A 13,637-nucleotide genomic window follows, 5' to 3' on the forward strand; every position below is an offset into this window, starting at 1 on the left:
TCCCCATCCTGGTCTCCGCCCACCCCATAGGCGGCTCTGACCCATCCTCCAGGGCTCACAGGCCCTCCCCTGGGCTCTCCTTGTCTGGTGTGCGCCCCACCTGCCGACCACCCACCCCCAGGGAGACCGGTGGCAGGCCTGGCGTCTTGGGGAGCAGTTCCTAGAGTTCCTAGAACCCAAATCCCAAATTGTGGACTCGTGGGCTGCCCAGGCTGAAGCCTAGAAGGGCCCCAGCAAGACTAGGCTGTCCACCGCTCTCCCCAGGCCCACAGGACTCCCGGGAGTTCTCAGCCTCAGTTCTAAGCCTTCAGGACAGGAAGCAGTCTTGGGGACACCAAGGGGCATCAGGGTAAGGGTGTTCAGGAACCCACCCCATGGGAGCCTCCCCACAGGGCGGCCACGTGATTACTCTGCCTGTCCCCCTCCTCCCCACAACCAAACCCACCATATCTCTTACATCCCCAAACAAGTCGCTCTAAAACTCCAACCAAACTGGCTCACTGTGGGTCCCAGAAGGGCCCATAGGAAGCCAGGTCCTTCGGGGATGGGGTCTCTTCCCCTACCATCAGCATTGGCATCTTGTCCCGCTGGCCACAGGGTATAGACCAGGTTTACACAGGCTTGTGAAGACTTCCAGACTGAGGGCATGACCACGCCATCATCTCTGCGATGCCAGCCCCAGGCCAACGTCCAAACTGACCTGGAATTCCAGCACTCACCGCCCCCCGACCGGAGTCCCACCAAGACAGGGCTGGTGTGGTCTTCAGAAGAGCTGAGCAATACAGGTGCTGAATGAATGAACCAACGAATGATTGAATGAATGGACATGCCACCCCACACGCCCTCGGCAGGACTCTGCGTGGACCCTTCCCCCAGGCAGGAAAGGGAGGCAAGATACGGCCCCTGATTCAGAGGGACCCCCACCCTGCCCTTCTGCCCAAAGACCTGCCCAGCAGGCCAGCTGACAGGCAAATGGGGGGTTTTCAGAGTCACAGAAGGGGGTTACATACCCCTGCACCCACCCCCCAACCCAGGGGCCTGCAGAAGCTTCTGGAAAGAGGCAAACATCAGAGGCAGGAAGCCTGCCTCCCAGACTCCTGTCTCTGCCTCTCTTGATGGCTCTCTCTCAAACCTACTATCTGTCTCTCTCCCTGAGACCCCTTGACCCCCCAGCCCTAGGCTGGAAGTTCCTTTACAAATCACTGGGTCCATCCCCATCGTATAGGTGAGAACAAGAGGCCCCTGGGAGCAGGAGTGTACCCCAGGTCACGCACAGGTCGGTGTCCAAGCAGGAAGCAGGGCCATTCCCTGAAGGACTCGCCAAGTGCATCAGTGAGCCCACGTGTCATTCGGACATGGGACATGGGTGCTCCGAGAAGGGTGCTGCATCCCCCTCCCTGTCGCTGACGCTGGCCAGTCCTCCAGCCTCATATAGCTGTGGCAGGGGAGGGGTGAGGGGGGACCTGAGACCCTATGGAAATCCGTCTTCCCTCGAGACACAGCTTGAGTCAGACAGGCTGGGTCTGGTCCAGCTTGGGCACCGGCTCCTACGTGACCTTGGCCCAGGCGCCAGGAGGGCAGGGTGAGGGTGTGACCAGCTCCAGTCCTGGCTCCATCCCCGTGGCAGAGGGTCCTGCATACCTCCCGGTGCCCCGAGCTTCCCCGGTAGCTCTGCAGGCCCTCACTCCCGCATGGGTGCTCCGCCGGGACCTCCGTGAGCCAGCAGGATGTGAGCAGACACAGAACCAGCAGTGGCTTCAAACGAGCTCGTGCATCAGGGCCGCTTCCTTTCTGTGCCTCTCTGCCACCCCCATGGGATCGGGCCCGGGTGAGCCTGCTAGAGGAAGAGGGACCCATGGAGCACAGCATCCCAGCCTGGGCCATCCTAGGTCAGCTGACACCGGCCCACACCCAGGCATACCAGGGAGCCCGCCAAGGTCAGCAGGGCACCCTGAGCCCCTGAACCCCACAGCATGTGAGAAACCGCGCTCGCCGCTGTGTGGTTATCTGTTACCCAGCATCGCATGGCAGCGGAGGGCCAACAGAGCCTAACTCACCGGGAATGCCGCCTGCTCTGAGACGCGCCGTCACATCCCCTCAAGCAACTGAAGCTTAGAGAGGCTGAGGGCTTGCTCGAGGTCACCCTGGGAGTGGGTTCAAGTCCAGAAGTTCTCCTGGGCCCACCATGCGCTGGCCTGGCAGACAGCTGAGTCAGTCCCAGTCTGCCCTCGGGGAGCCCGAGGTCAGCGAGGGGACACGGGGAAGCAGAGCTCTGTGTATTTCAGGGTGTACGGAGAAGGGGCAGCTGTGGAAGGACGAGATCAGCTTCTGCAGCTGGCGAAGGCGGCGGCAGGGAGGACCTCTTGGTCCACTGTGGCTGCACGGCCACCGCCATCACCACCCCCATCCACAGCCCATGGAACCCGTGACACCACCAGTACCAGTGAATTTCACCCTTGCAGAGCTGAGCTGCCGCCAACGCCTTCCATCCGATCCGTCAGACACTGGCAAAGGAAGAGCGGCCACATACAGACAGCTGCCATGTGCCAGGCACACCACATCCACGCCCTCCTGGGCTCTCCACAAACCCCCGAGCAGAGGGTACTAGCACCCTCCTTCAGAGAGGAGCAACCACAGCACAGAGAGGGTCAGGGACGCTCCCAAGGCCACACAGCCTATAGGAGGCGGAGTCAGGATTTGAGTCAAGTCTGTGAGATTCCAAAGGTCAAGAGCGACCCCTCAGATGGAAAGGCCTGGCCCTTACGGGGCGGCCTTGGCCGAGGGGCATCCACACTCTGCCACAGCCCAAAGGCCCTGGAAACGCCATCCTCAGAGAAGTGTTTGCATGGCTCGGGGCCAGCAGCCCAGCACTCGGTCCGCTCCGCGCGGGGTTAGCTGGCTTCTCCACCAAGGGGAAGGCACCGTGGAGTTTACCCCTCCCGCCATGTTCCCTCTGCTTGTCAGCAACCACCTTTCCCCACACAGTGTGAAATTCCAAAAGCAAAGCTTTATTATGCCCAGGATGCTGAGGCTCCACCCTCTGCCCACCCACCCCCACCCCCCGCCCAGTGCTGGAATCTTCTCCTGAGACCTGCAGGCACCTCCAACTCAGTGTGTCCTCAAAGACCACAGCAGACCTCCACTTCCCCAGGGCTCCCATCAAACTCAGAGGCCACATCCCCTCCTCCCAGCCTCCCCCCACCCAGTTCCCCTCCCTCCTCGGGTAGGCCCCTTCTGTCCCCAGAGTACGCTGATTGGACATCTCCTGTTAATCACTGAGTGTGAGTTTTGGAGTCAGACATTAGCTATGTGTTCCTAGGTAAATCACCTCTCTGAGCCTCAGTTTTCTCATCTATAAAATGGGAGTAATAAAAGTTCATACCTCATTAAAAGGTGGGGTTGAATGATCTGCCCATTTCACAGATGATGAGATGGAGGCACAGAGAGTTCAGGTAACTTGCCCAAGATCACACCCCTTGGCCATGGTAGAGTGACACAGAGGCTGCTGTGACACACAAAGCCACACAGACCCTGCTTTCCCTGAGCCTTCATGTCTCCCACCAGCTCCTGAAGGTCTCATCAAGGCCAAGGGGCCTTTCCCATGAGCACACCTACCCCTCCCAGGGACCTGGCTGGGCTGGGGGGCTCCTGGAGGGCAGACACCACGCCTAGTTCACTGTGCACCCAGGCCCCTCTGGGAGCCTGGCATGGACCAGGGCTTGGACTGGGGGCAGGGGGCGGGGCCCCAAAACAGTTCAGGAGCGCACTCTCGCCACAAGACAGCCGGGTCTGTGGCGAGCCATCCCTGGGGAGCACACTGCTACCCTCGCCGCTTTACTGGCTGTCTCTGAGCCCTCAGCAATGCCGGGCAAGGGTCTCTTTCTGCTCTGAGCTCCTCCACGCTGGCAGCCACGAGCCTCATGGCACTTAATTTGCACACACCCATGGTGTCTGCACCATGGTGATCCCCGGATTCAGAGACCCACGCTGGCTCGCCTCAGAAGCTGTATTGCTGGGATACCGACCAGCACGGCCACACCCACAGGCGCACATTTCAGGCAGCTGGACTGTCACTTTTGTCTTCTGGACATTGGGAGTCATAGCCAATTGGGTTTAACCACCTGGATATTCAAGGCAAAATCTGTGATGGGTCCACGGCCCACATGGAGGATGCTGAGGCTGCACTGGGTCCCCAGTGGGGAGTGGGTCCTTCCTCTTGTTTGCACTTTTTCTTCTCACCTGTGGCACCCCTGCTATTCCATGGCTTCCTACAAGAGGCCTGAAGTGCACTTCAGAACAAGGCCGGGTGTAAATAGACACACACGCACACACGTGTACAGCGAGCACTGCCCGGCATCAGTAACGTGAATACAGCACAGCCACTACATCAGGCTCATCTCTCAGTCGAGGAAACTGAGACGTGGAGAAGCAAAGTGGTTTGGGGGGCCAGTCTGCTGGCTGGTTGTACCCCACCTTTTTCCACAGAGGGTAAGAGATGGACAGGACAGACTGACCCCAAAGATGGCTCTCCAGCCAGCTTTAGGGCTCAGAGCAGGGTCTGCCCGTCACACGAGTGGCCAAGCCTCCCACCGCCCCTCTAGCCCCAGGAAGGTCCCACAGCCACGGCCTCCCATACAGGCCCTTGGGCAAGGAGTCGGCCCAGCCTCCACAGGGGTCTGGCCGAACACTAGGGAGCATGGAGGATGCTCAGTTGTGTCTGAGCTCAGGGCAGGAACAAGTCAGAGCCAGGCCGGGTTCGAGAGTTAGGGATGGGCCAAAATGTGAGGCCCCAGAGCTGCAGCAGGAACGGGGCAGGTGAAAAATGGGCTGGGAGCAGATACTGAGGACCCGAGGCCAGAGGCACCTCTGGCCTCAAGTGGGGGCCTCATCAGTCCCAGAGTGGCATGCAGGGGCAGGGCCCAGAGGACTTCCTAGAACCTTCTGGAATTGTGGAGGAAGAGCACAGGGAAGGCATTGGAAAGCAGCCATCCAGCCCCCTTGCAGTGCAGATGAGGCCAGAGGGAGGGACAGGACACAGCCAGGTCACCCAGCAGGTAGCCAGGGCCTAACCTCCAGGCCCTCCCCTCTCTTCGACCGGGAGCCCCGGGCCTCCCCCGGTCCTGGGACGCTGCCAACAGTCCTGCTCCACCCAAGCTCTGGGGCCCCAGCAAGCTCTCCGGGCTTGGGTCCCAGGCTGCCAACCACCCCAGGGCCCCACCGTCAGCTCCCGGGAGGGTGCCCGGCCGGGGTGTGTCACGTGAAGAGGGATGGAGACCCTCTGTGTCAAGGACACCTCTAAGCCCAGACCGCTGAGGCCACAGCCACCAACCCACCTGCAGGGCGTCCACCCTTCAGCCGAGCCAAGCTGGAGTCGAGAGAGGTCGGGTCAGAGGGGAGGTTTGGAAAGAAGAAGTCATTCCTGAAGCAAAAGAAAAGGGTGAGCACGTTTGGGGGACAGCCCGGGTACCCATAGGAGAACCTGCTTATCCCAGGATGGGAAACAGATGGACCAGCGGCCAGGGGACAGATAGATTCATCAGACACCACGCCTGAAGGGGACCTCCCGCGGACTGCCTGCCCACGGCCCCAGGTCCTCACCCTGCCCGGCCGCAGACACGCCCTACCTCGCTCACAGCTGCCTGCCAGCGTGCAAAAGGGCAGGATGAAATATCTTGAAGTTCGCCTGAAACAAGTTTTCAATTAGTCCACGCTGCACTCAGGTACTCATTTCACAAAGGTTTATTGGGCTCCTCCGGGGTGCTGGGTGCAGGTTAGTCACTGCAGAGGATCCCAGCAGGGCCTGAGTAGCAGCCGACACAGAAACTAGTGGTGAAACATGCCCGGGCTGAGGATGCGGCCATGAGGAAGGGAGAGGGCACAGGAGGGCGAGGAGGGAGGGCGGGCTCAGCTCCCCCAAGGATGGGGCAGGCTGGACCCAGGTGGAGGTGAAGGCAGAGGAAGAGAAAAAATGGGAGTCGCCAGGGGAGGGAGGAGAGTAGAGGGAACAGCATGAGAGGAGGCTCAGAGGCAGGACAGGGCCTGGGATCTCCCAGAGCATCAGGAGGCCAGTAGAGGGGGCAGGGGAGACAAAGAGTCAGCAGCCAAGGAGGGCTGAGGCCCAGAAGCCAGGTCACTATGATGCTGGGCAAGGACACAGCCAGGACACACCCGTCACTCTGCGACCCTCTTCGCCAGGTGTGCGGGCTGCCCCTCCTCCTCCCTAAAGCTCCAGGAGGCCCTCTGTAGGTGGCCAGACCCACCCCATGGTAAGTCTCAGCATCAACCTTCCTGGCGCTGGGAGCTGCTCTACCCATAAGGAAACGGAGGCCGTGCCCACCACACTCCCACCCACCAAGCCCCACACGGGGCAGTGTGGCAGAGGGGTCGGAGACAAGCCTTCCCTGTGTGGGTACCCAGCCCCCAGAGTACAGTCTGGGAAGAGGGGAGGCCCTCCCCACCCTGCCCCGGATGTTCCAGGGCCCCAGCTGCCTGCCCCTCCCCCTAGTCCGTGTCCAAGTTGCTCCTGGACACCAAATGGACCCAGTCCAACTTGTCTTTCCCTTTCTTTCCCCTGCCCGCCCCCTGCTGGAGCTGCTGGAGGGCAGGCAGGAAGGAGGCCAGCCTGCCCAGCCCAGTGGCGTGGGCACAGCCCCAGCTCCAACTCTGGTCCCCCTGGGCCCGAGGCCCAGTGCTCCCAGAGTCCCAGGTAGGACTTGGCCTTGGGCCAGGATAGGTCAGGGCAGGATGGCCAGCTGATAGGAAGGGCCCTGGGGAGGTGGGGAAGGGGGCAGGGGCTGCCTGGGAGGAGAGAGGGAGGGAGGAGTGGGGCGGAGGCACAGAGCAGTGGAGTGAGTCACCACACCAGGGTCTGCGTCCCAAAGGCCGGTACCACCTGGACCTTGGGTCTGTCCTCACCTGCACTAGGGTCTGTGGAGCCAGATGGTCCTGAGCGCCTTGTCCGATGTCCTGGAATCCCAAGGTGTGAGGTGTAGCCTGCCAGCCCAAGAAACAGAAGCACATCCGCCGGAACAGCTGACAGCCCTGAGGACAAGCACTGCTCTCCTGAGCCTCCCTGGGGCCAGAGGGCTTGTGGGTTGGTGGTCTCGCTGGATGCCCACAGAGGGTCCAGAGGGACCAGTCTTGCCTCTGCACCAGACCACGTCTTCCCCACGCACCACCACCCCCGCTACATCCCAGGCAGCTCCGAAGGCTCTCCCAGCCCATGGTGGCTTTTTAATTTTCTGAGACTAAATGTGAAAAGGGGGTAGGGGGGACTGCCCCATGCCCCTAGCCCAGTTCCTGTGTGGGTGGGGGCAGGGCACAGGTCCGAGACTGGCACCCCGCAGAAATCAAGGAAGCAGGGCTGGAGGGTCTGTGCAACAAAAGTTGGGACTTCCTCGGCCCCTGCCCGGGAAGGGGCAACCTCAGGCCCCCAAAACGCCTCTCAGAGACCAACCAAGTAGAAGACTTCTCTCCCTACTCCCCCCACCTCCCCCGCAAAACATAAGGCAAGGAACCGATTTGCCAACTCAGAGGTGCCCTGCGGGGGTGGGGAGCAGACAGGGGGGACGCCCCCCCCAGCCAGGTTTGGATCGGGGAGAATTCCCTAACCCACCTGAAGACCCCCCCTTACCCACTGTGGTGAGGGGCGGTGCGGGGCCGCTGAGAAGAGCGGGGAGGAGGCTGCCTTTCCTCTGGGTGGGAAGTTCTCCGGCTGCGCAGCCCCCAACACCGCCACCCCAGGCAGCAGAGAAATCGCCTGGCTGGAAGAAAGAGCAAAGGGTCTACCTTCACGCCCCGGCCTTCCTCCCACTCGGGTCTTGACCTGCTGGAGCCACGGTCCCAGGTGGGAGCTCGCGGGGCAGAGGGTCCCGCCAAGGCCGCGAAAACCGGAGGAGAGGACCTCTGCCCAAGATGGGCATCTCCCCCCGCGCCCGCTGGGGCCCGGTGAGTCCTGGGTTGGGGGCTCCTTGCCCCGAGGTTGACTCCTCCGGACTTGTGCCCTCGCCGCCTCCGCCGAGAGCGGTGCCCTCGCCGGCTCCGGCCCAGCAAGCTCCCACCTCCGCCCGGGACGCGAGCGCTGTCTCCGTCCCGGGAAGAAGTTAGGCGGCCGGTCCCCGGGGCGGGTGGCGCACGGGACGCAGGCAGTAGTGGCGCCGGACTCGGGCTCAGCCACCGCCGCCCCAGACGAGTCCCCGCGACCGCGAGGGCGTCCCGGGAGGCTCGACTCCCCAGGGGTCCAAATCGCTCGCGACCGCGTCCAGGCCTCGCCCCGGGGGGCAAGGCGGGCCGAGGCTCGGCGGGCCTGGCTCCCGGCTTCGGGGACCCCAGGTCAAGGTACTCCCCGCCCTGCCGCCCCAAGTCGCCGGCCCCGCGCCGCGCGCAGCGAGTCATCAGCAGATCTCGGACGCGGCGGCAGGGCCGACCCCGGTTCCACGGAGTTGGGGAGTTGCCCAGCACCCTAAAAGCCTCCACACACATTCCCCGTTGAGAGTACGCACTTCCCGCGTTCCGGCGCCTCCGCGGTGAGTCGAGCCGCAGCGCTCCGGGTCAGCGAAGGTGGCTCAGCGCGGGCGCTCCAGTCTCGACGTTCCCGGGGCAGAGAGCAACGTCCGGGGACGCACGGGACGGGTGCGCCCGGCGGCCGGGTCTGCGCCGGGCGAGGCGAGCGGCAAGAGGGGAGCGCTCCGGCGTTCAGGCAACAGCTACCCCTAGTGGGAGAGCCGCCCGGGGCCGCCGCCGCCCCGCGTCCGCCGCCCCGCGCCCCGCGCCCGCCGCATCCCGCGCCCGGAGCGCTCCCGGCTCAGCTGGGGCGCAGGGACGGTGCTGCCTTCCCCGGCCCTCTGCGTCTCCGGCGCCGGGCGGTAACGGGCCCGCCGGCCCTGCCCTCCGCACCTCCCCGCCGGGCCCCGGAGGCCGCTGACCCGAGAACTGCGGCGCCGAGCCGGGGCGCGATGGGACGGGGCGGGCGCGGCTGGGGCGGCGCTCGGCGGCCTCGGGCGGCTGCGGGGGGCGCCGAGCGCGGTGTGCGTGGCGGTGCGGTGCGGGGGGCGGCCGTGTGCGAGGCGCGAGTGTGAGCGCGCGCGGGAGGCGGGCGGGCTCCGGGAGGCGAGCGGCACCCGCGGGCGAACGCGGCAGGCGGCGGGGGCCCAAAGTTGCCTCCTCGCGGGCCCGCGTCCCTGGCGGGGCGGGAGCCGGGGCCGGCGAAGCGGCGGCCGCGGACCCGGCCTCCCGCGGCACCTGGGCAGCGGCCCCGCACGAGCAGCAGCGGCGGGGGCGGCGTTGGCGGCGGCGCGCGGGAAGCGAACCGGAGCTCCGGCGTAGCGCGGCGGCCGCCGGGGAGCTCGGCTCAGGTGCGCGGCGAGGGGGGCGCGGGCCGGAGCTGGGCCGCCGGGACCGGGGCGGCGCGGCGCTCGCGCTCGCCGGAGGACCTCCGCCGCGGACCGGGTCCCCGCTTCAGCTGTCTGTCCCGGGCGCCCGCTGAGGTCCGGGTTACCCGCCCCCGCGAGCGGGCTTCGGGGCCCGGCCCCGCCCCCTCCGGCCCCCGGCCGGGCCGCCCCGCCCTCCGGCCGCCGGTGCCAGCCCTCGGCCCGCGATTTCTAAGGCACTGGCCGCGCCGCCGGGCGATCCCTCCGGGCTCAAGTTGCAAGGGGGCGGACCCGGGCCGGAGGTGGAGTCTCCCGCCAATTGAAGCCTGGGCTATAAATTGAGCTCCCCGCAGAGCCCAAACCCAGATGCCTCGCCAAGCCACCCCGCGTCTGGTGGTGGGGGAAGGTAGAGGGTCCCAGGGGGCTCTGGGGGGCGCCGCCACCATGCTCCGCTCCCTGCTGCTTCACTCTCTGAGGCTCTGCGCCCAGACCGCCTCGTGCCTCGTGCTCTTCCCGCGCTTCCTCGGCACGGCCTTCATGCTCTGGCTGCTCGACTTCCTGTGCATCCGCAAGCATTTACTGGGCCGCCGACGCCGGGGTCAGCCCCAAAGTGAAGTGGAGCTCAACAGCGATGGCGAGGAGATGCCCCCCGACGACCCGCCTATCTGCGTGTCCGACGACAACCGCCTGTGCACCCTGGCGTCGCTGAGGGCAGTGTGGCACGGCCAGAAGTTGGATTTCTTCAAGCAGGCGCACGAAGGCGGTCCGGCGCCCAACTCCGAGGTGGTCCTGCCCGACGGCTTCCAGAACCAGCACATCCTCGACTACGCCCGAGGAAACCGCCCGCTGGTGCTCAATTTCGGCAGCTGCACCTGACCACCGTTCATGGCGCGTATGAGCGCCTTCCAGCGCCTGGTCACCAAGTATCAGCGCGACGTCGACTTCCTCATCATCTACATCGAGGAAGCGCACCCCTCGGACGGCTGGGTCACCACGGACTCTCCCTACAGCATCCCGCAGCACCGCAGCCTGGAGGACCGGGTCAGCGCAGCGCGGGTACTGCAGCAAGGTGCTCCCGAGTGCTCTCTGGTCCTCGACACCATGGCCAACTCTAGCAGCTCCGCCTACGGCGCCTACTTCGAGCGCCTCTATGTCATCCAGAGTGGCACCATTATGTACCAGGGCGGCCGTGGCCCCGATGGCTACCAGGTCTCCGAGCTGCGCACCTGGCTGGAGTGCTACGATGAGCAGCTGCATGGCCCTCAGCCCCGTCGAGTGTAAACAACCAATGGACAATTGACTGAACTTGGCGGGCCATGCCTTCGAGCCTTCGAAGCCCACGTGCAAACACACCCAAACAAAGGCAGGCTTGGCGAGGGCCCAGTGACACAGCTGTGCTGAGCCATGGATCTAAGGCTGAGTCTGCCCTCTCAGCCAAGCCACCTGAAGACTCTCCTCCGCCCCCGCCCCCGCCCCCCCACCCCGGGCTCTGCCTTTGTGATTGCCCTTGCCTGTACTTGCCTGGCTCGCTCTAAATCCCCTTCTGAGTGCGGAGGCAGCGCCACCCTTGCCTGTGTGCCCCTGGACTTGTCCTCGCAGAGGCCCCTGCCACGCGACCTCACACGCCCTCCCCAGAAGAGAATAGCCAGCGTGCCTTTAGCCAGGCGCATCGGCCCCGCGCGAAGAGACTGTCTGTGCCCGCGCGCCCTGAGCGCAGCTGGGTTCCAGCAGCGCGAGCCGCTCGCCTTAGTTGCCTGGCACCCACACCTGTCGCGCACGGGGAAGGGATGCCCTGCTGCTTTTGTGTCTATTTCTTGTCCCTGAGTTGGGGGAGGAGGTTTGGGGTGGGGAAGGGTAGGCAGGGTTATTTCCCCCCTTTATTTTGGGTGCTCACGAGCCCCGCTGCTGATGACGAACTGTCTCTAACTGGTCTTGACCACGAGCTGGTTCTGAATTGCAGGAGGCTTGCAGTAGCGCCTAAAACGAGAGGGGAAAGTGCTCTGGGTTTCCATGTGGAAACCGCGTCAACGGGGTGGGAGAGGGAGGTTGGGGAACTGCTTCGGGACAGAGGAAAACGGCTTGGGAGGCATTGGCGAGGTTTGCAGCGTCCCAGGGAGAAGGAAGGGGCTGGGGCTCCTGGCACACGGGGTTTGAGTGGTGGAGTCTGGGGGAGAGAGATGGGGGGAGAGCCTGGGAACCCCGAGCGAGGGGTCTCCCAGGCAAAGCTGCCGACTGCGGGGCCAGAAGGCGGGGGGGGGGGGGGAGGCGGGGCCTGATCTGAAGGCCATTTAGTGAGTGTTTTGCTGGAACTACTCCCTGTATATAAACTTCTTTTTACACTACAATAATAAAGGCTTGAAGTAAATTGCTTTCGGGTTGCCTTTGGTCCCTTTATTTTTTCTTCCCTCTGAATAGCGGTAGTAATTAAACACAAATCTCTCCCTTGCGTCCCCATAGTGACCCTGGGGGGAAGGGTGGAGAGAAGGAGCCTAGCGGGGGCGCGGGAGGGGAAGAAAGAAGGAAAGGGGTCCGTGGCGGTGCCCGGGAGGCACACAGGCACGCACGCACCCGCGGTGGGGAACGTGAGGTCGCGAGGAGAGCGAAGAAGTCGAGCCCGGCTGGGTCCTGGAGGGAGGCGGGAGAGGCAGCGGGGCCCGCGCTTGCCACCGCGCGCGCGCACACACGCACGCAGTTACGGCTGACCCTGCAGCCTCCCATCTAACTTCCCCCAGCAACAGTCGGTGGGGGGGAGGGGACGGTGGGGGGGGGCGCGGGGGTCTTTGGACCAGGTAGGGCTGGGCTCCGGCCCACCGCGGGCACCTCTGCGCACCTGGCTCCTCCCTAACCCCCTTCTATCACCTCCCTATTCCCTCGCGCCCTTCTCAAACCTACAAGATCTTCTCCCGCATCCCCCAATCGCCGCCTGGCTGCTGGGGTCCCCGGGAGGCGCTACTAGAATAGCGCAAGGTGGCGGAGGGAGGGGCGACGGGGGAGGGAGAGCGGGCCTGCAGCGCCATCACTCTAGCAGCAGCTCCTACTGCGGGGCGGGGGTGGCGCCGAGTGCGCCCCCTGCCCAGGACACCCCCTCCTCTTGCCCCTCCGCCGCTTCCCCAAGTTCAAGCCAAACATCGTCACCACCTCCAACGCACTCGGGTCTGGGAATCGGAGGAGAGCGTGGTGGCTGAGCTGAGAGAGACCAGAAAGAGAGGGATGGCGGTGGCCGGGACCGGGGCTTGGAGAGGAGGGGGTCGTGGCTTTGGGCACAGATCCCCGCCCGCTGCCCAGGCCAGGCGCTCTGTCGCAGTCCCCGCTCTCACTACCTCCCCTGTTGCTCCCCAGGTGAGGAGACTCCGGGAGAGCGAGATTAGCTCTCCCCCTCCTCCCTCTGCTATTGACCCCTTGAGCAGAAAAGTGGGTCGGGGGAGACAGAGAAAGGAGCGCTGGGACGGGAGTCCGTGGACCGAGAGTCGGGGTAGGCGAGCAGCCGAACCTCCCCGGCCAGAGAACCCAGGACCATCCCAGTCCCGGGATGGGGTGGGGGCGGGGGGCGGTGTCGGTGCGCGCCTGGGTGTGAGCGCTCGCGCCCGAAGCTGGGGCGGGGGGGGGTGGAGTGGGGGTCTGCGGGGATGAGTCTCCAGCAGGCTGGATGGAGGAGAGAGGCCCCTGCTCCACCAACGCCGCCTCCAATTCCCGCCCAGCCCCCATGCCGCTTCTCCGTGAAACTTTTTGGAACTGACACCCTGAGCTGGGGATTTTTTTTTTTTTTTTTTGCTTTAAAAGTATTTAAATTGAAAAAAAAATTACTCTTAAGAAAAAATTGGCACAGATCGTATTTCTGCGTCTCCTCCCCTCCCCCTCCTCCCGCGCGCTTCTTCTCACCCCGAAACCCCCAAGAAGAATACTGAGCAAGCGGCGGAGATGCGGCCGGGCGCCGGGGAGGATCGGCCTAGAGCTCTTGAGCGCGCCGCTCGGCGGGGGGCGGGGGGGGGGCGCTTGGTGGCCGGGAGGAAGCGGAGGGAGGCCCGGGACGGCGGGGCGCCGCTGCGGGGGTCCCACTGCGTGCTCGGGCAGCTCCTCGACCCGGTCCTCCACTTGGGGGTCTAGTTGGACGCGCTGAGCGCCCTGCCCTCCCCGTGGAGGCTGCAACCCCCTGAGCCTCCTCGGGCTTCCCGGACCGAAACTCGGAGCGCTCGGCGCCGGGACCTGCGGCTCCTGCCGCAGCCTGCGCGGCCCGGTGCGCTCACCGCTCCAGGGGCGCCCCGGCCACCC

General features: G+C 64.7%; 2 protein-coding genes across 2 annotated transcripts; one reads left to right on the forward strand and one right to left on the reverse strand.

Annotated features, from left to right (window-relative positions):
* Window positions 1–6,920: 6,920 nt before the first annotated feature.
* LOC309802968 (uncharacterized protein) lies at window positions 6,921–8,628 on the reverse strand (the record flags this gene model as incomplete). The annotated part of the gene is made up of 2 exons (XM_082618813.1): window positions 7,634–8,628; window positions 6,921–6,993 (listed from the first exon to the last, which is right to left on the reverse strand). Exons 1-2 carry the CDS (start codon window positions 8,479–8,481, stop codon window positions 6,921–6,923), a joined length of 921 nt encoding a protein of 306 aa, XP_082474939.1. The 5' UTR covers window positions 8,482–8,628.
* A 916-nt stretch (window positions 8,629–9,544) lies between these two features.
* DIO3 (iodothyronine deiodinase 3) lies at window positions 9,545–11,584 on the forward strand. The gene has a single exon (XM_082619964.1). It carries the CDS (start codon window positions 9,735–9,737, stop codon window positions 10,647–10,649), a length of 915 nt encoding a protein of 304 aa, XP_082476090.1. The 5' UTR covers window positions 9,545–9,734; the 3' UTR covers window positions 10,650–11,584.
* The last annotated feature ends 2,053 nt before the right edge of the window (window positions 11,585–13,637 follow it).

This window comes from Mesoplodon mirus (assembly GCF_964341445.2).
Source record: "Mesoplodon mirus genome assembly, chromosome: 4".
NCBI lineage: Eukaryota > Metazoa > Chordata > Mammalia > Artiodactyla > Ziphiidae > Mesoplodon > Mesoplodon mirus.